This window comes from Chrysemys picta, chromosome 1 (assembly GCF_011386835.1).
Source record: "Chrysemys picta bellii isolate R12L10 chromosome 1, ASM1138683v2, whole genome shotgun sequence".
Taxonomy (NCBI): domain Eukaryota; kingdom Metazoa; phylum Chordata; order Testudines; family Emydidae; genus Chrysemys; species Chrysemys picta.
This window is the reverse complement of record NC_088791.1, coordinates 191,903,696-191,929,948: the sequence shown is the minus strand read 5'-3', so window position 1 is coordinate 191,929,948 and position 26,253 is coordinate 191,903,696. Positions and strand designations below refer to the sequence as shown.

General features: G+C 41.6%; 2 protein-coding genes across 2 annotated transcripts in view; both read left to right on the top strand.

The window, feature by feature from the left end:
* The window catches only part of RCAN1 (regulator of calcineurin 1), a 147,641-nt gene extending 122,326 nt beyond the window's left edge, over window positions 1-25,315 (top strand). The window contains exons 5-6 of the transcript XR_006175791.2: window positions 19,429-19,500; window positions 22,372-25,315. The gene's annotated coding sequence lies outside the window, so the exon portion shown is untranslated. The remainder of the gene's footprint in view (window positions 1-19,428; window positions 19,501-22,371) is intronic.
* KCNE1 (potassium voltage-gated channel subfamily E regulatory subunit 1) lies at window positions 22,410-25,315 on the top strand. The gene has a single exon (XM_024102746.3). It carries the CDS (start codon window positions 22,410-22,412, stop codon window positions 22,788-22,790), a length of 381 nt encoding a protein of 126 aa, XP_023958514.1. The 3' UTR covers window positions 22,791-25,315.
* Window positions 25,316-26,253: the final 938 nt, after the last annotated feature.

Genomic DNA, 26,253 nt, shown 5'->3' with positions numbered 1-26,253 from the left:
AATCCTTAGGCTGACTCTGACACTAGGGGAAGGCAGAGCCCTAGACGTCTCAAAAATACTGGTGCCCACATGGAGCAATGGAGAATCTGTGCTACAGTGTTTTGGGCTTTTGCTGGAGAAAACTTTTTTACAAGGGAATACTTGTCTTTACCAAAGAAATCTAAAGCTTTCCCCATGGAGATTCATACATGTGCTGATCCCCTGGAGAAGTGTCATACAACCTTGTGCTGGATCTTCTGGAAGAGAAGGTGTTGTCCTCCCCCATCCCATCCCATCCCATCCCACCCCCACCAAAATGCATTGCCCCAAACAATTATTTCTCCACTTTACAGAAAAATCTCTCCAAAGAGCAGTTGCAGTACAGGAGATTCCATAAACAGGCCATTCATGATCTCTGCTGGGCATGAAAAGGGGATTTAGAAAATTAGAGAAGGTGCAGTGTCCTGCCTGCTGCGATCAAGATTAAATCAGCTGCAGCCTTATTGGGCTACCAGGTCCCTTTAGACCATCGCTGGAGACAGTAGCTATCAGCCCTGTCTAAATGGTTTTCATGATGCTATTCAGAAGAACTATAACCAATCAATGAGATTTCCCATAGAAAGATTTAGCAGCAAACAGTGCATGAATTTTACAACATCCTGGTTTTAGATTTCAATTTATCCTGTTTTACAGATTGCACAAACCTCTTCCTCCATTTGCATGAACTGGATGAGGGCCTGTTGAGAAAGAGGAAGTCGGGTGAAATGCCAAATGTCAGATTTTAGATGTTGTAATTCCTGGGATAATTTCGTGATTCAGCCCGAGGGAGTCAACATTGTATCCATTCTCTGAGCCTGGACAAATCACTCAATTATGGCTAATTGAGAAGTTGTTATTAACTATTTATTGGGTGATGGATATTTTTGTTTATTTCATACTCCCCCCACCCTCCTATTATTATAGCAACTTGTTACTAAAGCCAACATTAAATTAACAGTCAACTACACAAATGGTATCCGATTGAGGGTAGCCAGAGGATTACTACTGCAGCCAAGAGTCAGGAATCAAGAGGCACCCACTACATACAGTCGCTGAAAAGTGTAACCAAAAGCCAGACCAAGTAAATGCACCTTACAGAGTGCCCTGAGGTCCACTAAAAATGGCTCTGGCAAACCCTCAGGGTCAGGGGGAGTGAGCTCCCAACGCTCTAACCCTTCACTGAGAGCATCTGGTAGCAGCAGTGGAATGTTCAATCACAGGAAGTACAGGCGAGAACATCCCCCACCCAACAATAATTGTCACAGTCAGATCTAGCATGAGACACCTTGTCAGGCTGCTTGATCCCAGCCCAAACAAAGATTTAATGATTATCTCCAACAGCTCCGATGGTATCCGGAAGCAAACAGAAAGCTAGTGCGAATGCGTCAGCACAGGTGTTGTGTGCTCATAACAGCATGAGCCAACAACAGCACTGTTCACTGGCTGAAGATGCTGGGTAGACCTAAAGAGAAGACGTCAGCAAAGCACATTGCAGCAGATTGTCCTAGAGGTCACAAAGACATGGATGACCACAGCAAGAAGGGTCCACTACCTCTTGTCCAGCCATACATGGAAAAAGGCACTGCAAGCCACTGAGTTACCTGGGACTCAAGCAAAATACGAGCTATTCCTGAATTACCCTGTATCATTTTAATGAGTAAGGACACCCACTTCAAGCTCTTGAGGCATGATTTTTCAGATATGTGGCAGTATCTTCCCTGGATTCAAAGAATAAGACAGTCCACACACAATGAAGCTCTCTGTGTCTCTAAGAATCCCAAAGTATACCAGCTAAGGATTGAGCCTATAAAATACACTAGAAGAATTGCTTTGACAGTCTGTTCCTGCTTACTTATTTAGCATCTCTGATGCTGTTACTTCTGGTATCGTAGAAGCTACTGCCTCCTCAGTTTAGGCTGTTGGTGCCATGTCTGTATAATGTCTGGCCACACATCAAGGCCCAAGTCTTTCCTTTCTTACAACATTGTAAATCAGAAGTAACTCCACTAAAGATAATTGGGTTAGACCAGTGTAAAATTGGTGTAAAGGGACATCAAGGCTCTGGAGTATGCTAAAGTAGGGAACATCAAGTCCAACCCTCAAAGAAGAAGTTACTGGGATACAAAGTTGGTTCAGAAAAATCAAAGCGGAGTGGGAAATCCCACTCTGTATTACTGCTCTGGGTCAGTGAATAAGAAATAAAGAGAATCTCAGACATTTCAGAAGGGCGGTAATTTTCTGGGACTATTCACATTAAATATTTGTTCAAGAGAAAAGTAGTTGAAACAGGAAGGCATGCATGGCTGCTGCTGAAGAAAAGCTTACTTATGCCTCATTGGAAAGGAAAGTTTTGTTTTGTTTTTTTTAAAAAGAACAGTACATCCTTTCTAAAGACATCTGTGATAATGCAGCCAAAGTCAATGAGAACTCAGGTTACTTACTGCACCACATCCTCCCAGTTACATAAGTTAAAGTGCTATGTATAGGGTAGCTTTCATCTTTTTATTTGACTTGTTGGGGAAAGTTTTGCCTTTATTAATTTGCACAACTGGACAGGACCCTTCCCCTTCACTCTGATAGGGTCCCTTTTTGTGCTCGGGGATTTCCCAATAGGTACTAGAATATATATATTTCTGTGGTGCAAAGAAACAGAAAACCTGGTGACTGAATACCTTTGACATAGACTAGATAAAAAGTTATATATGTGCTACTTTCTTCTGAATTAAGTGCTCAGATTTGTACTACCCAAGGAATATTTTTGGCAGAATAATGTCCTTAAACTCGGTCCTGCCCTCTTACAGCAACATGCAGTGCTACAGATGAAGTCAGTTACGAGATACATGCCCACATAATGCTCCTTTTATGGACTGGGTGAATAATTCAAAAATTGTGAATGAAAGCACTGTTTGGGTCACTATCATTTGAGAGCTTTTATTAGCTATTATGAGTGGTTAGACAACTGCCAAGTATTTGTGAAAAAATCGTAAATCTCAGCAGTTTTCACAGATGTAATTATGAATGTTTATAGGAAGTGATTTATTTGTTATTGTACTGTTTAAACTGTTTCAGTTATCCAGACAGGAAACAGAGGGAATATTAATTGGCCACATAACACAAATAGTTAATGGCAAATAGTCAAAGTGACTATTTTGCAAAACCTACTGGGTGAAAATTGTTCATTCAATCTATCTGGTGGGTAATTATGAATAATAAATACAAATGAAGATTACCTCACAAACCATTTGCTACATAAAAGGGGGTAAGGTTATTATTCATAATGAATAATTCAACAAGCTGTTCAGATCATAAATAAACAGTTGCCCCTAGAAGGGACTGAAAAATGTGGCAAATAATTTTTCTCCTTGGGGGACATCAGAGTATTTTTGTCTCACTGCATCCCTGACTCTAACTTGGCAATTTTCAATTATATTACTGACACTGAGCCAAGTAAAACACCATTTAAATGCAGACTTGAATGTACTGAGCAACAATACAGGTCACAAACAATACAATGCATTAAATATAAGTGCAAAGATTTCCACAGTGTTTTGCCCATAAGCATTATAATAATTTCCTCAATAATTAAGGCAAAAAATCCAGTATTAGTGAAATAAATAGAAAATAACATGCTAGATATTTTTATTAGTCAAAGCACATATTGACAAAGGTGAGCAGTTAAAACCTATTAGGATCTTGGCACTATCGACGTTATCTGCACGATAAAATAACGCTCCAACAACTTAGTCATAATACAGCAGTGTCATTGTTTCTGAATTCCCCGCCTATGAGGTAATATGACAGCTCTCCATGGTTCATTGAAAAAATATTGATCTGCACACATTTTCAGGTGTAGCTTTTTTTTTTTTTTTTTTTTTTTTTTTTTAGATCACACCTTTTTACAGCTATAGACTTCTGGATACAGTGGGATCTATTCTGATTGGACTTACTTTATGGAAGTAACATTTTTCTAATACTTTGGCCACCTGGATTTTTTACCACACAGCTGCTCATTATGTGATGTGTGGGAGAAGGGGTGGGGATAGCAAACATTATTGGAAGAAATGACTGGCCCAAGACCTAATGTTCGGATCTGGATTTCATGCATTTCAACATTCAGGAGGGTCTGGCAGTGTTCCCATTAGAAAAGAGAAATGGAATCTGCGAAAAGGAGAGAAAGATAAAAGGTCACAAATATAAAGCTTTGAAAGTACATCAGAAGTTTGTTGTTCAAGGTGCACGTGGCCACTAAGCTGAATTAAATACACACATCAGATATGTTAAATCATGCAGAGTCTCTGAGTTTAGCAGCTTTATGAAAAGTGAAATCCCTCTCCAACTGGATTCAAGTTTCCCCATGTCTCTTTCACAATTTGCATGGTATGAACAGAACACAGAATATTCCTCCCCTACCACCCCACCCACACAGAGTTAGTAATTTTTGGTGGGACATTCTCCAAGTCAACAAATCCCTGTGCACACTCTTACCAGTGAAGGCTGCCTCCTTGTAGTTGAATGCCAGAAATCGACCTTGTGTTTAGCTGTGACACTCTGAGTCCCTTTTCCTGACCTAGAGAAGAGCTCTGTGTAAGCTCAAAAGCTTGTCTCTCTCACCAACAGAAGTTGGTCCAATAAAAAAATCACCTAACTTCTCTCTCTCTAGAAGTATTTCCAGTTATTGGTAAGACTATCAAGTTTCCACAATATAGGGCCTTTTCCTAAGATTCACTGAGCATCTCCTCAGAGGTGGTGAGCCACATCAACTCCCATTGAAATCAATGGGAGTTGATGGAATTGGGCCCCTCATCAACACTAAAAGGAATTCCTATGCCACGAAGTCTTTGGGTGTCTAAGCCTTGTTGATTCTGTTCCCATCTTTCCTTTCCCGGTGTTATGTTGCATACATTATTTAACATCATAGCCATAAATCCAAGTATGTTTTGGATGTTTCTTTTGTATTCGTGCCATTATTTCTCTTCAGTTTCTTCAGGGCTTACTCCACCTACAGAATTAATGGTCTGAACTGGCAAATGAATTTCACTAAAGCCACCTCATCCCCCCTGTCCTGGCCACACTTCTTATCCAGCCAGAACCACCCATTCTTTGAGCTGCACAGTCCCCTATGGCCCTGGAGGTTATGGCCACATGCTAAAGCCTCCTCCCTGATGGCCTTTCTGTTTTGGGAACTTTCTGCCACAGTTTTATTCGTAATCCCTGAGATCCATTTTTTGTGTTAATGTACTGAAACTGTGTGGTAGGAAGAATAACAAACAATTTAATTTCCTCAAGTCAGTGACACCGAGAACCTGCTGATTCCATTATGAATGTAATAAATTATTTTTGCCCTTTTGTTGTGTAGTGGATGATATCTGATCATCGCTTGTTCACTATGGAAATTGGAGTTCATCGCCCTTCCCACGGTGGGGTAGCATACTTGAGTTACAGAGGGGATGTTAGATATAATCAAGGCGAGGTCTTTGTTTCACTATCATTACTTCTCCTGGGTTGAATGAGCCATGATGTTGTATGACGATAGACCAAATACTCTAATTCTATATCTGTTATTTTTTGCAGCTTGCATCTGATGGCTCTACTGACTTTATTTAAATCAATTAACTGAGAGGTTTGTTTTTTTAATATTTCCATAATGAGCTCAAGTTTTTTGTTTTTTTGCAAAGCTGTTTTTTCCATTTGTGTTAACTAATGTTACTGGAAGCCCAGTTTTAAAATATGGAGCAGTGAAACAAATGTATGTCCTGAGTCTGTTTCCGTAGTCCTTTAATTCCTTAGTCTACTCTTTGAATTCTCCCATTCCCAGGAGACAGGGGCACTGCTGCAGAGAAAAGGGAGTTCCTCCTGGGATAAAGAGGGAAGAAACAATATTTGCTCTAGGATGAAATTCTACATCCAAAATAGCATACTCAGAGGTGAGGACTCCCTGCACACCACCTCAGGCAAAAATCCCAGTGGTTTTATTGGGATTTTACCTTGGTCAGGAGACAGGATTGGTTCTGTTACCATTCCCAATTTAACCAAAAGTCCTTTACATGTTTTGGTATGCGTAGTGTGTTTTAAAAAGGGCTCTCTTTAAGGAGCTAGTCTGTACTCCTTTGGGGGGGGGGGGGAGCGTCATTTAAAATTCTAATTTTTTACAAGTAATTAGCCCCATTCTGTCCTTGCACCTCTGCTGAGCTGACCAGTTGCAGTAGCGGCTGCCAATTACAACAGTAATTATTGTGATATGGCCACCTGCCTACTCAGAATGGAGCAAAGACCATTCAACTTGATTGGTATGTTCTTGTCCCAGTTGCAGAAAGTACAGATTCCCAGGTCAGAATCAGGCAATCTACTGCTGCAAAAAGACTCCGTTCCTGTGTAGGAATGTGTCTGAGAACTTTATGGTGGTCTCAGAGTTCCACCTCAGTGTGATTTTTATTTCAGTTATATTTATTCTTATCCTTTATTAACTGTATTTTCAGTAGCACCGAGGGGAATGAATCAAGGATCGCCGGGTTCCAGGGCTACACTCCACAAGCAGAGTAAAAAGACAGCCCAGGCCCCAAAGAGCTCGTATTGTAGAGCTGCTTGAAACTGTATTTCAAAGGTTCAGTACGGGGTTCTCCAGTGTGTACTCTGCAATACCCGACAACTGCAGTTTGCTTTCAAGAGATCTGGTTGAATGAATTTTAATTTCTAGTTAGTGGCACAGTCTTCCCACCAGTTAACAGATGAGTTGTGAGCAGTATAAACTGTAGCACCATCACCTCTAAACCAAATTCTCTCTGTACCGTCATTAAATGAATGAGCACTCATTTGGATGACACATCTGGCTCTTCATAAAAATTGAACGGCTCTATCATGCATGTCTCTACTGGCATCTAAAATGCACACTTATCAAGGGGAGAGGGAATTATAGTTACCCACATTATGGACAGTGGAAGCTACTACAAACAGGTTGTACAATTTGTTCAGGTTTAAGCACATTTTTAATTAAACAATCCATTCTAAGCTGTAGATTCAATCTGTGAATCATTACAAAGGTTGAGGCAGATTCTCAGCTGATGTAAATCGGCATGGTTTTCAACATAGTTATGCCAATTTACACCAGCTGAGGATCTGGCCTGTGATAGTTAACTTGTTTTGTAGTCAAGCAAGCTGTCCCCCCCCCCCCTCACTTGTCCCTGTCCCCTAGCCCCTTCCTCTCCCTCCCCCCCTCCTCCCCCCCCAGCCCATAGTGTGGTAGAGGAGGATGTGGCTCAAGGACCTGGGATTATGGGGAAGGAATTTGATTGATTGGTGTCCTTGTTGTTATGAATCTGATGGGCATACATTAATGTTGGAATATTGGCAGGTCAATAAGTGTATTAATATCTCAGCTGTGATTTTCATGATTCTGAGTGATTTTATTTTTGTCTCTATAATTTGAGACAAATTAAAGGATCTTGATTTTCAGAGGGCTGGTGTTAAGGTCCTTCAAAAATCAGTCCTCTCTAAACTGTCATAGGCTGATCACTCAAAATCACCAGACACTTCAGTATGTTTGCACTGAAGTTGAAGCTTATGACCCTGAGACTTTGCCAAGAAGAGGTTGTTGGAAATCTTAGTGAGAGCAGTTTCAACAGAGTGAAATGGGCAGAAGCCAGATTGGAGAGGAGCCAGGATGAAGTTGGAGAGAAGCTTGAGGCAATGTTGGTAAAAGAGGTGTTACAATAAGTGTTAGGGTTGAAGGGAAGAAGAGAAATGAACAAGCAATTCAAACGGCTAGCTAGGGATGGGCCCAAACCAATATTTGATCTCTCTCTAGTGGGGAGAATCAAAGACTGAGAATGTGAAATTTAGTTGTAGGGGGAGGATTAAAATTCTAATCTAAATTGTCCTAAATTTCAGTGTGATCAGATTTGGTATGCATATTCATGAGAGAGAGAGAGAGAGAGAGAGTGTCCTCGTGCAAACACTATCCTTACCCGGACTTTTGTTTTGGCCCATCTCTGATACGAGTGTATGTTCAATGTGAGTGAGTTGATGTTTCTGTGGGGATCTTAGCTTTTAAATGTCTTGAGATATATTAATGTTTCATTAACATTAGTTTTTTGCATTTGATTTCCTTTTACTTTTAAATACATGAAAAGAGAATAAAGTAACGTGGTTCCATTTTCTTGTGCTAGTGCCTCAAGCAGAATACCAATGAGCCTGTTACAGTGTGTGTGTGATCAAATCCCACATCCTAAGAAACTTAATTCACACCAGTGGTGTGGTTATTACAAACCCTTCATTGGTGTGAACTACATTATGTTCCTTAGTGTGCAATGTAATCCTTTTAAATTCTAAGAATTCCTTGAACCACCAAGATAGGAATGCCTACATGTATCCTCCAACCTGCCTGGTGTTTGGATTCCCTCTGAGACCTCCAATCTACCAGGCCTCCCCCAGGTAGATTGGAGTAGTGATTTGTGTGTTGTCACCGGCATGGATCAAGGTAAAATCTAATAGCTTGAGGTATCATGGGATTTGACAGCTGTTGGAGTTACTGGATTTATATTTGGGGAGAAGATGATAATCTAGGTCAATTTGGCCACTAGGAGTGGGATTCAAGCCATGGTCACTGAGGTTGGCATTTAATATGTTTGGGCAATTGAATGACCACATCTTATAAAAGTACTCTTGATGTACGAAGGCAGGACTGAGAAGGTGAGAAGGATATCTGGACTGTGTCCAGCTAAGAAGGTTCAGGATCAAACAGGCCAGTCCATTTTCTCTCAGTCTGAGCTGGGGGACTAGCTTGGCACAGGTCGGTCCAGGAGCAAGGGAGTACAAAGGTGCCTTAGAACTACTTTTGTGCCCCCCCCAACCCCTTCCAGAGCCAAACAGAACAATCTTGGGCTACAACTCAGGTTCTTGGCCACTGGGCCCTGCACTACGTATACATTATAAATAGAGGCAAGAGGTGTATCCCTTCCAGCTGATTTTCCTAGGATTTTATAGTGATGATAATGGTTTAATATAGTATGATGCATGGGAGTTGTGCCAAAGATAGCAATCTCATGAACTACATGATTCATTATTTCATTGCTAACAAAAGCCACTGGAGCAAGTCCTTCACTAACCTTTCTGATAGACACTGAAAAAGCCCCAAACAATAAGTTGTTATTCCATACACCGGCTCAGTGCTGCTTGAAGGAGGGTGACAGTGAGGGCCAGTTTGACCTTGTTTGCAAGCAATCTTGAAAGAGCTGCAAAGCCTTGTTTTTTGTGCAATGTTACTGACCAATCTCCTAAAACAGGCAGCATCTGACTGATCTGATGGATCCCATTGCTCAGCGTGTCGCTACTGCATAGGGTGTACTAAAGAAAATGAAAACAGTGCTTGTTTACAGACCCAGTAGGGTATAGAAACTTTGGGCCAGATCCACAAAGGGAGTTAAGTGCCTAACTGCCACCTCAGGTGCCTAAATCCAAAATTTAGACCCTCCCACTCAGTTGCTGCCTAGCCCTGTAGGTGCCTTAAGTCCCTAGGTGCCTAAATTTCCACTGATGAAGTCCCCTGAGAACCTGCCAGTGAGTATGTACACAGCCGTCTCAGCCTTGGTGCTCAGGCACCTAGCTGATGCCTAAACCACAGTGGAATTCTTCAAACTAGACATTCCCCTGCCTAACTCGCCTGGGGGGCCTGGTCTGGTAGGCATTCTCAGAAGCTCCCTATCAGATCAGGCCCCGCACAGGACAAAGGGGGAGGAGAAGGTGCGGGTGGTGCTGCTGCACAGTACCCCTGTGCCAACAACTTTTAGTTATTTATACCCAGGGAAACCACTTCAATAGGTGAGACTGCGAGAGGCCTACCCCGGAACAGTACATAAGCTAGGGTATGGGCCTCAGAACCAAGTTCAAATCCCTTCCCCGCATCAGACAGAGCAGGAAATTGAACCAGGGTCTCCCACATCCTAGGTGAGTACCTTAACCACCGAGTTAAAGGTTATAAGGGGTGTGGGGAAAGGGCTCCTCCTCTTCAGAGTTTAGCAACAAAGGGCTTAGGTGCAAAATTCCAGGAGAGGGTTCACAGCTGTGAATCCCGAGTGGAGACAGGCACCTCCGGCCCAGACTTAGGCCCCTATCTCTCTCTGAAGGGCTTAGGCCCCATCCTTCTCTTCAGTATTTCCCATTGGCTAGCTTAGCCAACTCTCCACTCAGCATGTTTGAAACAGCACTTCTTTAAACAGCACTAGGGAACGTTTAATGCACACCAGCAGGGTCTACACGGACCAATTCATGTGCAACAGCTTTAGAAATCACAGCCCTGTTGTAGTGCTCATGGGCCCACCTGTAGACAAGCCTCAAGGTGTCTCACTGATCTCAGTAATATTATTGCAAATATCAGAACACATTGGTCTTTCTACTGGAGAGGGCATGAGAAAAACAAGCCCTGATGATTTAGTGATTCCAAGAGAGATACTGAGAAATTCCTTCCTTTTAGCGCCCTTTTAGTACATTTAGGGCACACTTTGTGCTGTCTTTAATTGTTGTGTGGCATTTACCTAGTAAAGTGACAGGTACTTGATAAAAACCTAGGCCAGAAAGGCAGTCTGCCAGATAGTACAAGTGACAGGATTTAACCGGATGAAATGGATTAACCGGAAAAATGCATCTTTCTATCACCAAAGATTTGCATGTGGTTTGTGAGTCCTGTCTCCAATACGTCACGAAGGAAAATGAGTTCCTCCACATCAACTGACACCTCACAGCTGACTAGTCATTTTTAAAGAATGGGTCTAGTCAGGTTAGGCAGCTGAAGACAGATCTCTAGCCATGAGATGCCAACAGTGATCACAAACTGTTTTTGTTGTTTTCTCTTTGTATCACAAATATTTTATCCAACAAGAAAGATACATAAATAGAATCCTGTATTGCGCTCAGATATTCAAGCTGTTCTATTTCTGGGTAACTCTGCTAGATTGGTTCCCAGCCTTTCTTCTGCTGGCATTCACCTTATGACAGATGACTGCCCCCCACCATTTCAACCCCCACATGCCATGCCTTAGCACAATGCCTGTCCCTTTGCTCTCTCCTGTCACTATCTGCCTGGGTTCACTCTTCTTTAATCCATCTCATTTTTGTTCTTGAATCTTTTGTATTCTCTTTTGATCTCTTTTCTTGCAACTCTCCCTTTGGCATACAGTGGTTCTCAACCTTTCCAGACTACTACACCCCTTTCAGGAGTTGGAAGCCCGATCCCCGCCTCCTGGAGCTGAAGCATGCAACTTAGCTTCTTGGAGCCCCTGGTGGCATGGGGCCCCAGGCAAGTGCTCTGCTTGCCATGCCCTAACGCCAGCCCTGCACTTGTGACCCCCCCCCTAAACTGTCCCGCAACCCCCTGGAGGTCGCAACGCCCAGATTGAGAAACACTGATCTATATGAGTTGATGTACCCACCCACCCCGGAAGACTTCTGCGTACCCCCAGGGGTACATGTACCCCAGCTGAGAACCATTCCTCTAGCAGACTAATAATATAGAGTCAGATGCAGCTGATTACTAATCCAGGCTGTCACCTTCTGAACATGTTTACATAGCCCTTTGATTTTTTTTTTTATATCTGTGTACTGTTGTCAGTGAAGATTTACTGACATGGTTACCAAATACCATACGTCTTCCTTAAGGAGCCATAGTGTTCACCTTAACTTCTGGTTTCTTTGTTGAGTTCTTCTGTATTCACTTAAATCTACTGGAGATGATTCTGACTTTGAGGGGATGGAACTAGAGCTGGGTGAATAACTGACTTTTTGGTTTGCTGGCAGTTCCAAAACAATTTAAAAAAAATGTCAAATGAGTCAAATGAAATGTTTGTTTCCATTTCAAACTTTTAAAAAGGTTTATTATTATTATTATTTTATTTATTTATTAAAATAAAAATGAAGGACATTTCAAAACAAGAGTAGTTTCTAATTGAAAAACCAAAACATTTTGAAAATGTTGAAACAGAACATTTTGGGTTTTTTAGAATTTTTTTTTTGGGTTGTTTTTTTCTTTGACTGAAACAATTCAGTGAACTTGACATAAATATGCAAAATGTTTTGGTTGACTTGAATCTTCATTTTTCACCCAAAAAAAGGTTTGGTCAAAACATTTCACTCAACTCTAGCTGTAACTAGCTCACCTTCACCTAGAAGAGAACTCGACACATGAGGGACATGATTCGTTACCACATAATTCTGTAGCATTTTTAGTAGCCTTGCTTTGACTAGAGGCAGTGTTGTCTAGTAGTTACAGTAGGGAAGTATGTGACTGATTCTCTTGTATTCCGAGCTCTACTATTGACTCACTCTTTGCACTTGGCCAAGTCACTTACCCACCTCAGTCTCCATTCACATATCTGTATAATGGAGGTTATAATACATCCCATCCCTGTGTTTCACAGGGATGCTGCAAGGTTTAACTAACTAGTGTTTGTAAAGTGCTTTATGGACCCTGAATGGGGAGCATTATATGAATGCTAAGTGTGTGTCAAAGCAATTATTGTCCTTTTCATTTTAACAACCTGTTTCATCTTCAGGATACAACAGTCTGACAGGAGGTATATTTTAGTGCCTACTCCCACCCCATGGGAAAAAAATGTGCTCCACTCTTCTGGAGAGGATGTGTGAGAAGTATCTCAAGATGCTTATGTGTTAGTCTTCATTCCTTCATTTTAAGTACTGGTCATGTTCCAGACTCTTCTGCAGTCCAATACTCTTACAAGGACCACTCAATTTTGAAGGAATACATACAATGTATAACACAACTATGTAAAGGAAGTAGGAGCTGGTAATTTTGAAACCTATGTTACTTTTAGTCAGAATTCTTGGGGACAGGAAGTTATTATCAGCCGGCACACGCTGGGAGACTTACCAGATGTATCTGTTACGGGCATTTAGGGAGTATGAAGGGCATGTTATGCTACATTTAATCATATTTTAAAAGTGAATTTAAGGCTCATGTTATCCAGTTGAGCTCATCCCTTCATTTCACATAGGCACTGAAGCCTTTCAGGCAGTAATGACTGCCAGCCAAATGTTCCTCTGCTTATCCAGTGGAAATGGACACACCTTAGTCCTGGATAGCAAATCTTTTTCAGGTAACGAACAGAAGTAAATAGGGTGTTCCACACCACAGTCTGCATGTGTCTGTTTGATTGCTGGAAGTGGCTTCCTCTCCCTTTAACACTCAGAAGGATAATGCCAACTAGGGGTCTCACAGGACCAAGATGTCTGGAAAAGTCATAGCATTTATATCAGCCATTTTGCAGATGATTTTTGTTTCCCAAAATGTTTCATTCAGTATATCAATGCAGAGCTAAGCAACGACCTGTGACAGACTTTATAATGCAACTGAAGAATGAGCCATATTCAGAGAGTGTCAGAATGATTGTTCTGAGCTTCAGTCCTCTCTCCCTACTTCAGACTCCAAAGAGATGTGGGGCAGAGGGAATGGAGGGGGCTGTGAGGGCTGCAGGATGAAGTATGTTGAAAGAAATTTTGATGGATGCATGAGATGTGTGCAGGACCTGTGGAGTCAGTCGTGTGGTGTGCCTTGGGGGATGGGGAGTGATGCTAGGAGAGCAGGAATGTGGGTGACTGGGGGTGGGGGATGTGCTGAAGATAGGATGAGAGGAAGGAGGCTGGGTCATTGTGTGGCTGCCCTGGGGTGATTACCCAGGAGCAGGGGAACACTGGGTGCAGGCAAGGGAGCCAAGAGCTGAGTCTCCTTAGGGCCAGGTGCAGGGCGCTGTACCAGGTGCAAGTCACACTCCCCTTTCTTATTTTGTGAGAGGAGGCAACTCACTTGCTGAGGATCTGCTGTCCTCTGGGATGCTGTGTCTCTGGGCCACCTGACCTCCGTGCCCAGCCATCCCCCAGCTCTTGAATAGAGCTGCCCCCAGCCTCCCTGTCCCCTGTGCTCACAGCCTGAGGTTGGCTCCCGGTGCCCATATCGCAGGTTCCCGCCCACATACGCACATAATCTGAGGCTGGTTCCCAACACCCAGACTTCAGGTTGCCTCCCACTCAAGCTCACAGTGAGAGGATCTGGCTTACAGCACCCAGATCACAGCCTCCCGCCCTCTTCCAGCTGCACAGCCTGGTGAGTCTGCATGTTTTCCTGTTTGCCTCTCAGCCTCTGTACAGATCAAGGGGAAAGCAAGTAGCTTGGCAGCTGGGCCTGCTCAGGACTTTTTTTTGCAGGGCCCCCATAGGAACTAGGAGCAAATTTTCCCCTGCTCTGACCCCAGTGAAGCCGGAGGCAAATTTGGCCCTAGATGTCTCCAGAGCTCACTTGTTTCTGCTTCTCTTTTTCTCGGCAGTAGCTGGAAGCCTGAGTCTTGACTGTATTTTGCTAAGACAGGTTGGTACTGCAAAATAAAGTTCAGTGCAAAGGGGCTGAAGTGAGAGTGGGGGAAATAATAATGCTCATAGGAGCCACAGGTCACATAAGCCTCTCTCAAAGGAATTCGTGGAGATGAATAAAAAGGGAGAAGGTCTTTAACTTGATGTTGTTATTGTTTATTTGTATGGTGCCAGGCATTGGCCTGGCCCTTTACAGTCCATACGTTACGCATCAGCCTATCGTAGCTAGATCTGGAGGGACAAACACTGTGCACATGATTTTAGGCTGTCATATCGTATGTGTGAAGTGAGGGTTGAATTTCTATCTTGTAATCATATAAACATAACATTTTGTAAAGGAACAAGTCAACCAGCCCAGCCCCGCTGTATCTGTGTGGCTGTCTAAAGTGGACTTATGAATGATGGTTGAGGATTGGGTGAACAGTGAGACACAGGAAGAGGAATGATGACAATATAATCTGTTCACACTCAGAAGTTTATTACATTACAATAGTTGAAGAAAACAGTCTGAGTCGGTGTACAGGAGTGGAAGCATAAACCTACCTAAAGCTACGTCTACATTATACACCTCTTCTGGTGGTGTGTAGTTTACAGGTAGCTACGTAGTTTATGAAAGGCACACCATAGTGCGCAGCTACACGAGTCAGTGACAGGCTCTGGCTGAGGGAGGCAGTTGGGAAAAGGCATCAGCTGCTCCCCACTGTCAAAGCCTTTCACTGCAGCTAGGAAGGGCTCTGGCAGGGGGAGGCAGGCAGCAAGGAAAGGCTCAGCCTTTTTCCTGCTGCCTGTCCCCCTGCCAGAGCCTTCCCCCCTGCTGGAGTCTTTCCCTACAGGATCCAGCAGTGGGGAGCTGGCAGCCTTTCCCTGTGGTCCCCCTCCCCCACAGCCAGAGCCTTTTCCTGCATCTGTACCCCAACTACAAACTCACACCCTTCAGGATGTCTTTACTGGCTTAATCCGTGTTTTACCATCTACACTGCTATTTATACCTCTGCTGGGGGCTAAATGTGTGGGTACACCGCACACTGCTGAAAGAACCTTGCTGTGTAGCTGTGCCCTGTCTATCTTAGGTGTTTCTCTTGTGCCCATCACCATGATATCTAAACACATACCTAACTATGCCCAACATTTATTCAGTGCAGTAGTAAATGTTACCTGTTTCTGTTCTGTCTCTGGTGGGACCCTGGCATTCTGGATGCCAGATTGTTGCATACATTTCTAAAAGCCATATGAAAAAAATGGGGGCTCAGTTGTGGAACACTCCAATCTCCAGAAAACTGCTCACCCTAGCAATCTCTCTGAATAAACAGCCAGGGAAGAGAACCACTTTCACTCTGATGTAATTGGTTACAATTATGTATAACGGGTGAGGACAGTACTGTTGCAAGACATTGTATGGGAGTGATTATGGGCAAAGAGCAGTGGTAACATTTATGTGTTGGATTGGCACACAGGCTTTCAGCCCCTAATCACTCCATGAAAAGATTACTACGGTGCTGTATTTTCAGAAGACAAATACTTCTGTAGAGATTTCAATGATAGGCTGCTATGGCTGATGGTTATATGGCAGGAAAGATATTAGGGTCAGATCCCCAACTGGTGTAAATCATCCTAGCTCCATTGACTTGAAGGGAGTCACACCAATTTACACCCAGTGGAGGATCTGGCATTTAACAGTTATCTGTCTCTACATTACACACACTATGACAGTGGTTCTCAAACTTTTGTACTGGTGACCCCTTTCACATAGGAAGCCTCTGAGTGTGACCCTCTTTATAAATTAAAAACACTTTTTTATATATTTAACACCATTATAAATGTTGGAGGCAAAGCCAGGTTTGGGGTGGAGGCTGACAGCTCGTGACCCCCCCATGTAATTACCTCGCGACCCCCTGAAGGATCCCGACCCCCAGTTTGAGAACCCCGGCACTATGAAAATCTGTCACTTTCTAACCTCAACACGCATGAAAAAGTACAGACATCCTAAAAAAATGTTGGGCCCGATTCTGCCCACTTTGTGGCCAGTGTCAATATTCCCCTGGACATCACAGGTGCAAGATCAGGTCCTTTTTTGAACATTATAATAAGATCACTCTTACTGAATGACAACTGTAAAAGTGAGCTGGGGCCAAACAGAATTTTTCAACATTTGTTCCTTGGAATGCATGCTTTCTGATCAAGCATGAACCTGTCAAAATAACCAACCTAAATGAAATATTTAGAATATACACTGCAAAGGAATACTGATATGTTGAAATTAACCCTTCAAGTTGTGTTGTATACATTGTACTTGTATGTATCTCACATAGATGTATCTACGCTTTTAGGGATGAATTAGTGTTTGACTGTCTTTCATTTCTTAGCACAGCCACTACATAGTCACAAATGCTTCTATTTGGTAATGAACTGACTGATACAAATCAGAGAAGATGTATTATGGTACTGTAGTACTTGAACTTTCATTTGAAAGACCTGCAACCAGGTGTGTTCATGGGCAGTCTTCAAACCAGCTCTCAGCAGTCTCATGTCATGCACGTGGAAAACCTGAAACACACAGAGACAATTCACCTGTATCTCCATCAAGTTGAAAAGTGTGCTGAGCTTCCTGTGTTTGTGGGTAATGGCTTTTTATCTGGTTCATCTAACACCCACATTCTGCTATTGCCCTGCTACAGGAGATTGTTCCTGATCACGCCACTGAAAAGCAATCTATTTTTAAACAAAGGGATCCCGGTGGGTTGAAAGCTTTATTTACCAACTTTCTGGATTGCTACATGAACTGTTTAAGCACTAATTTGAAAGGCATCTGCTGGCAGAGAACCCCCTCTGATATCTTCCTTCGCATACATCTGTCAGGTGCCACCTCAGGCTAATTTCTCTTTGGCAATAGGCCTCCATAGGATGAAGATACAAATCAAGAACAAAGTGGCCATTGGATGCTTATTTAGCAATTTTAGATTTCTGGAGAATTTTCTCTGCCACTAATGCACCTCTCCCATCCCCTCCCATTCTTGCTTCACAGATGACAGGACTCTTGTCTAGGCCAGAGAGAATTAATTGGGTGATAATTGGGTAGCACATGCACATAAAGTGATTGTTGGAGGGTAATATGGAGGACTGAGCAGTGTGACTACAGTTCAGTGTACATTTGAATAAGGGCAAGGGGACAAAGACTGTCTAAGGCCTTGTCTACAAGGGTGTTTTCTACCAGTGCAAGTCACAGTTTGCACCAGTGCAGCACACTTACGCTAGGGGTTTGCACTCGTGCAGCTACATTGGTGTAAAAAATCCTAGTGTAGAAAAGCCCTCAATTTAAATCATCCCAAACAATATCTGCAGACAAATAGAGAAAGGAAACATTGGGCCAAACCCTCAGCCGATGTAAGTCTGATGGAGCTACGCTGATTTATAGCAGCCGAGGCTCTGGCTCCTTCTGTTTTAAATAGTGCTACATTTACAAATAAATATTTTAAAACACATTGAAACTGAAGGAACGCTGCCCGTAAATTCTTCTGCTTTTCCCACTGACAGAAGTGCTGTATGAGCTTCCTGCAGGCCTGCTCTATGACACTTCTTGTCAGAATGACAGCTAGCAGGTGCTTGGGTGCTAAATTAGTTGTGTTTACAGCAAATTGGAGTGAGGCTGGAATGTTTGAAAGACACTAGAGATGTACTCGATTGCACACACGAGGAAATCAAGTCAACAAAGTGGCAGCTAGGGATATTTTTGTACCTACATCAAGCAGCAACTGAGGGAATGAAATTTAGTTCTTGACTGAAAGAGAGGGTTCAGGGTTCATCTCCTTACACAGTAAGGCCAGGATTTGGAGGAAAAGTGGACAAGACTCCCATATTGGGAATAAACAGAGCATGAAAGAATAGAAGTTCAATTTCATCCTTTGTGCAACTCTATTGTAGTCACTAGAGTTATTGCCAAATACAAGGGTTGATCCTTGTGTGAGGACCACCAAGGAATTTCAGAGTAGCAGCCGTGTTAGTCTGTATCCGCAAAAAGAACAGGAGTATTTGTGGCACCTTAGAGACTAACAAATTTATTAGAGCATAAGCTTTCATGGACTACAGCCCACTCACCAAGGAATTGAAACTGTAGGCCTAATTCACCACAGCAATACTTCAATTTTACACTGATGCAACTTGACTGGTTTCAGTGGAGTCACACTAGTGCTAAACAGGAGTAATGCAGTGGTGAACTAGGCCTTGTATTCTTATGTCTCAATGTAATATCACCTTCTGACCCTTCTTAAGGGTCTTTCTATCTAGGGTGACCAGATGTCCCGATTTTATAGGGACAGTCCTGATATTTGGGGCTTTTTCTTATATAGGCTCCTATTACCCCCAACCCCCGTCCCAATTTTTCACACTTGCTGTCTGGTCACCCTATTTCTATCTGAATCCAAAATCCCGCTGGCACTTTAGAGACAATAATAAATGACTTAAAGGGTTTCCTAAAGTCCTCATTTATCTCTTGCCCATCCAGAATGTAAGTAGTCCACAGGATTTATCTTTGACAGTTATACTTGCACAGCTATCTTTGAACAGCCCATCATGCCCATCCATTGTAGATCAGTGGAGAAGGAGTAAGTGTACACAATGTCCAAATGTTATGTGCAGAAGTTCACACACTCCTCCATTTGCAGTTTTTTAAAATTCTCACACACGTTCTACAAATTCATCACTGTATTTACTATGAAAGTTCAGTTATCTTGGAAGCATTGTCATGTGTAGGAGTATAGTTAGCTGAGGGCTACAACGCATTTAAGTTAATGCATCAGTCCTTAAAGGTTGCTCATGTTTGTTAATATTTTACGTTAGCAAATAGTTAAATAGCTCTCCAGAATGAATGGTCAGCTGGGAGATTCAAAGAAATTATTTCTTGTTTTGTTTTGAAATTACTTTGGTTGGGTGGCACTTTCCATTTTACAGTATTCAGAATGTTGACACACTTCTCACCCAGTTTGTAGAAAAAAGTCTCTCTGAGAAAGGCTTCAATTTCCTTTTTTCTTTTCTTTTTTGCTTTTAAAGGATCTGTCAAGAGCTGTGAAATGTGAATGTATTTTAGCCTGCTGAGCTCAAGTTACCAAGACGTAATTTTCTGTAAGTAAATTTGACCTGTCAGAATTCTTTGTCTAAAGCAATAATTTGGATCTGGGTATTATTTGGTAAGGGAGATTTTTCCATCTTGTGGGCAGATAATTTGGACCCTCGTCAAACAAATGTTAAACTCAGCTTCTATGTGTTGTAAAAGGTAATCAGAGGGTTTCTATGCTGTTCTCAAACTATGGGTTGGAACCCTTCAGAGGATCGTGAGGTTATTACATGGGGGGGCGGTCGCGAGCTGTCGGTCTCCAACACAAACCCCGCTTTGCCTCCAGCATTTATAATGGTGTTAAAAATATAAAAAAGTGTTTTTAATTTATAAGGGGGGTCATACTCAGAGGCTTCCTATGTGAAAGGGGTCACCAGTACAAAAGTTTGAGAATTAGTGCTGTAGAAGGATACTGTTGCTATGTGAAATTTGATGGTAAGTGTTTTGTTTCAGTTCACATCTCGACTGAGCCATACTTTAAAGTTTCAGGATTGACCTGAACCACCAAGCAACCCAAACGGCCAATTTTTGTCTGATTTCAGTTTAAAATCATCAAACTTCATGTGGTTTGATTGAAACTATTAATCTTTCCTAGAAAATGTGAGGCGCAGGAGTTCCTGCTTTCTCCAAAATATTTATAAACTTAAGCTGAGTGTTAAGTTTGCTAGGAACCCAAACCCAGGGGAAATGTTGCATAGTTTGCGGTTTCATAGCAAAAGGTTCAGACAATTCCAATGCTGAAACCAACATACTGTTCTTGTATTAGAGTTTCATTTCATTAACTTTCATAGCATTATATTTCAGGTAAATAAATGCGGTTTTTATAAAGGAGAAAGAATCATAGGATCAATTTCTTTTTTTCATTTCCAGTGCATCATAGCATCTCTGTTTGCAGATGGCATATAGAGAGACGGATAAATAATAGATTTTTCTGTTTTCTGGCAATTAAAAAATGTTTTTGGTCAATTTGAAAAGAAATGTTTTGAATTTTTTGATGAATCAAAAAGTTGAAAAAATCATTTTGAGTCAAACAACCTGTTTTCATTGGGTTTCAAATGTTTCATTTCAATTTTGACCATTTTTTGTTTTGGATTGTTTCCTTTTTAAGTTAAAGGAAAATGCGGGGGCGGAGGGTAGAAGTAATTTCAAATTAAAAAAATCATAACTTTTGTTCTTGTTTTTTTGGATTAAAAAATAAAAAATTGGGTTTTCTTTTCAGGCAAAAGAATTTGACAAAATTGACATGAATTTGCAAAGGTTTTGGTATCAAAGGGGTAGCCATGTTAGTCTGGATCTGTAAAAAGCAACAGAGAGTCCTGTGGCACCTTATAGACTAACAGACGTATTGGAGCATGAGCTTTTGTGGGTGAATATCCACTTCGTCAGACACAATGGGTATTCACCCATGAAAGCTTATGCTCCAATACATCTTTTAGTCTATAAGGTGCCACAGGACTCTTTGTCACTTTTTACAAAGGTTTTGGTGTCACTGAATCTGCAGTTTTCACCACTAAAAAAAAACTTTCACACAAAAAATATGCCCATACACTATCTAGAAACAGAAAATTTAACCCGGCCTCACAAGATAGCACATATTTGAGTGCCATTACTCCTAAACTGAGTGTTTGGAGTGAAAATCTCTCCCGTGCAGAAGGCCAGCACAAGATCTATGCTCCACTCAAGTCCTACTTAAGCCCTCAAAATAAGGCTCAAGTAGCGTGTAAGATCTGCATAAACCTTGTGCTGGCCCAGGAGCAAATTTTACCCTTGATGTGAATGAATAAAATACAGAACATGGCTAAAAAAATCCCATTTAAATCAGAAGAGCCTGTGTAAATGGACCACTCTGTTTTCATATAATTAAAACTGTATAAAGAACTGACAGCTCCTATATTATTACAAGATTACCATCAGTGAAGTCACCTTGAACTACAATACCTGCTATTCCAAAAGTCTAAGGGCATAATACAATAAGGAATGTTTGTTTTAATTTATTACAAAAGCTAAATTATGCCTTGTACTAAGATTAAAGTGACATGTCAGTTATATTGTCTGGTTAGGGAGACTTGCATATTGCAATCCTGATACATTGTTCTTATCCACTGAAAGGATTTACTGGACAGGATGTCTGGTATTGAGACTCTAAAGGGGGAAATGATCATTAAGCTTCTTGTGTAAAACTCTCAATCAAAGTAGTATTGAGTACCAAAAATCTTTGATTCCTTGTGCCAAAGTGATTTGATTGCACTCTATATGGCAGTACTCCTTATTTGCAAGGATGTCACCAGAGGTCAGCTTAATTATCCAGCAAAACTCACAATTGCATGGTGGCTTTCTTTGAGAAGGGCTCTGTGAATCAGTTACAGGAGGGTGGTTGGTTTTTGTTTTTCTGGAGGTAAGGTGGGCAAATGGAAGCACTTTTCATCACCAGCCCCTAGGAGCTCCTGCACTGGAGGCTGCTGCCTCTTTCTTCTGTCACCTGCTGTTTTCACAGCTACCTCCTGGCCTTTCCACTCCCTATTCTCCCCCAACTTCTGTTTTACTGCAGCACAGTGGGGAAACAGACAGAGAGAGCAGTAGTAATTTATTTTGGATGTTTGTACTTACATAGTAAACATTACTATAAATTGACACATTAAGGGACAGGTCCTCAGCTGATGGAAATTGAAATTAAATACATCTTCACTAAATGTAATAGATTTATGCCAATCTACACCAACTGATGATATGGTCCGAAACATTTTGTTTCCAAGTTCAGCATTCTCCCATGAAATCGTTTTCTTCTCTCAGAAAGGAAGGCAGACAGGATATTTATCAGTTGTACAGAATTATTGCCACATTGGGTTTTAAAAGTGTACCTGGCTTTCATGCTTTTCTAGAAATCACCACTTCAGAAAGGAAAGAGTGACGGAAGAAGATGGCAACACTGTCTAATGATACCGCACTGAATTCACTCCTCTCCAAATTATTACAAGAATATGTAGACCGGACAAATAACTCTGCATCTTCTCAGGCTGGAAAACCCAGTGACAATCTGGAAATCATCTATGTGCTCTTGTTGCTTGGTTTCTTTGGCTTTTTCACATTTGGAACAATGTTTAGCAACATCCGCTCCAAAAAGCTTGAGCACTCAAACGACCCATACAATGTGTACATTGAAACAGATATTTGGCATAAACTGGATGAGGCAAATTTTCATGCAAGAATTGTGGGACATTATAAATCGTGCTGTGTGTTTGAGAACCAGGTTGCTGTGGAGCAACCTATTAATCAGATTCCTCAGGTGAAGTCTTCATAGAGAAATGGGAGAAAAGATGGTCTGTTAACTTTACAGGTATAGAGCCAGATCTTCACCTGGTACAAATGGAAGTAGCTCATGGCCCATCGGTGCAAAATAATTTTGCATGTAGAACAAAAAATCTCCTTCTGCATAGCATCTCCCATGATGTGGTAGCACTGCATTTCATACACTCCTTGTTCCATGAAATTGGACAATTGTGCTGCAAAGCTTTCAACCTTGAATATCAGCTTGCAGTAATCTCTAAGAGCCAGATCCTCACCCGGTGTAAATCAGCGTAGCTGCATTGTTCTCACCAATGAGGCTAGTTTAAAAAGTGGTTTATACTTTGAAGCTGCATCACATATTCTTACCACGATCAAAATTTAGAATCTGCTGGTAGCATTTGTAGTAACCTGCCTGATTAAAACAAGAATTCATCTAGCCCAAGCTAGAAATGTTAACAATCAAGTAGCATCTAGGCAATTCCACTCTTTCAAAATATAGAAGAAGCTGATCAATAGAGCTGGTTGAAATTTGTCATTCAAAAGATGTTTGAAGGAAAAACAATCTTGTTACTAAATGAAAAATGTTGTGGAAGATTTTTGTTTCTTTCCAAGTTTTCCATGGTTTTGATGAAAATCTGAGAAAAAAATTGGTTTCCGGTTTTGCATGTAAAAAAAATCAGAAAATTATGTTGTGAAAAATGTAAATACAATTTTCCAACTGACTCTACAGATCAACCCCGCTCTGTACGTTCTCCCTCCTCATGAAGAAAGATTATGCACTAGGGATGAAATTCACCCAACTGCACAAGGTGAGCACAAAGTCTGTGCATCACTTATGTTCCGCTTACACGCTATTTTGATGGGATTTAGGTAGTGCATAGATCTTGTGCTGCCAGTGCACAGGGTGAATTTCATGCTACGTGATGAGTTTGTTTAGCAAACCTCTGATATTTAAGCCCCAATTCAGCGATGCACTTACAAACGTGCTTAACTTACAAACGTGCTTAACTTACAAATGTGCTTAACTTACAAATGTGCTTAACTTACAAACGTGCTTAACTTACAAATGTGCTTAACTTCAAGCTTGTGAGTAGTTCCATAGAATGCTCCAAAATGGCAGTGTCACATTCAGTACATTTCCTTTCCACAGTGGCCAAAGCGCAGCCCAGCTGACGGCAAGAAGGTTTTTCTACCTGTCCAGTGCCATTTGTTCGGTACTGAGCCCAGCTGAAATGCGTCAGCTGAACTCAGCAACTTTGGGAAGGGGAAAGACTAAAAGAAACCGCAGGAAGCATTTCTTGTCTCTGCGAAAACAGGGGACTGTGCCCTCGCCAGGCAACGCAGGCTCAACAATAGGGCTCTCGGCCCCTCACCTCTGCGCCTGGTCTCAAAGGAGCATGGTCTGAGCAAAAACGCCGTTTCAGCTGCACATCGCATATACAGTTTCTAGTTCAAAAGTTCTTATAATTAAGGTGAGGTGGGAAGACAGTCCCCCGGGTCGGGGTAACTCGTGTAAAGAGCCACTTCAGCTGCAGACACAAGTAGGCAGGGGGCTGGAAAGATAAGTGCAGCACCACAGGATGTGCCACACCACATACTTGGAAGACATATTGCTGTAATTCACTGACTGTTCTCTTTCTAAGCTTAGGTACTCCTTAAAGCCCGACACTGTCATTAGAAATCATACTATTAAAAATATTGCTTGTGCTATTAGTGTTTGTGCTTATTGTGCTACCAACAATAGCTGAAAATAATTGGTGGAGATTGTCAAAGCAGTTTAGGATTTAGACAAGTACCTTCCATTAATGTGAGTGGAAGGTATATGTTTTATGTGCCCTAGACTGCTCTAAGAATCTCAGTCATTGTTATTATCCGATTCACTTTTTCTAGAACAAAGCAACGTAACCAAACACCCTTCGACTTTGGGGAGAAGAGCCTTCCAGGCTTGGAATTTTTCTTCTTAGTGCCATTTATGCTGTTTATTTATTTTTTGAATTTCCCTCAGCTTGAACAAATGAAAACAGGCTAAGCAGTTTTGCTTTCTAGTTCTCCTGCAGAAGGCCTGTACTGTACAGTTTAGAGTGAAGTGTTGCTGGGAAATGTTTAAACCTGAACAAAAACCAACTAAAACATTTTAACAAATACTATTAATGTTAGCTTTTGTTGAAAGTTTTTTAAACAAATAACTCCCCCCCCACCTAAGTTTTGGCCCTAAACTACATGGCAGTGTCCTTGTTAAAAAGAATGTACATTACTTGCAATATAATTATTAGTGGTGAAGGTGACTGACATTTTTAGTTATTATATAACTTCTATGTTGTTTTAAAACTATAATTTTCTTTATTTATAAAAGGGGGGAATACAATTTTATAGTAATTATTTCCTCTATAGAGGAGCTATTAATTGGCTTTTCAATGGTGGTGTAAAAGTGTACCATAGATTTGGAATGTTAACTTTTATTCTTATAATTTTTTTCCAGTTTGTTTTGTGAAAATCATTTTCCTTTTTACAAACTCAATAAACTGTGTAATTACAAAACTGTGGTGTAGCCTCAGATGTCATTCCTCATAAGATCATAAAATTGTAGGACTGGAAGGGACCTTGAGAGGTCATCTACTCCAGTCCCCTGTACTCATGGCAGGACTAAGTATTATCTAGACCATTATCTAGACAGGTGTTTGTCTAACCTGCTCTTAAAAACCTCCAATGATGGAGATTCCACAACCTCCCTAGGCAATTTATTCCAGTGCTTAACCACTCTGACAGTTAGGAAGTTTTTCCCAATGTCCAACCTAAACCTCCCTTACTGCAATTTAAGCCCATTCCTTCTTGTCCTATCATAGACTCATAGACTCATAGACTCATAGACTTTAAGGTCAGAAGGGACCATTATGATCATCTGGTCTGACCCCCTGCACGCTGCAGGCCATAAAACCATCCCCGCCCCTTCCCTGGACTCTGCTGCTGAAGTCCCCAATCCTGTTATTAGTGACCTCAATCGGCAGAGACCCTCCTGCTAGAGATCCCTGCCCCATGCTGCGGAGGAAGGCGAAAAACCTCCAGAGGCTCAGCCAATCTGCCCTGGAGGAAAATTCCTTCCCGACCCCAAATATGGCGATCAGTAAGACCCCGAGCATATAGGCAAGAGTCTCCATCCTGACCCCTTTTAGCCATTATGCTATTTACCTACCATTGCTTGGTTTTCCTTGACAACTATGTTTTACCATTAAACCATTCCCTCCATAAACTTATCTAACTTAATCTTAAAGCCAGACAAGTCCCTCGCCCCCACCGTTTCCCTCGGAAGGCCGTTCCAATATTTCACCCCTCTAACGGTCAGAAACCTTCGTCTAATTTCAAGCCTGAACTTCCCCACGGCCAGTTTATATCCATTCGTTCTCGTATCCACGTTAGTACTAAGCTGGAATAATTCATCTCCCTCCCTTGTATTAATCCCTCTAATATATTTAAAGATA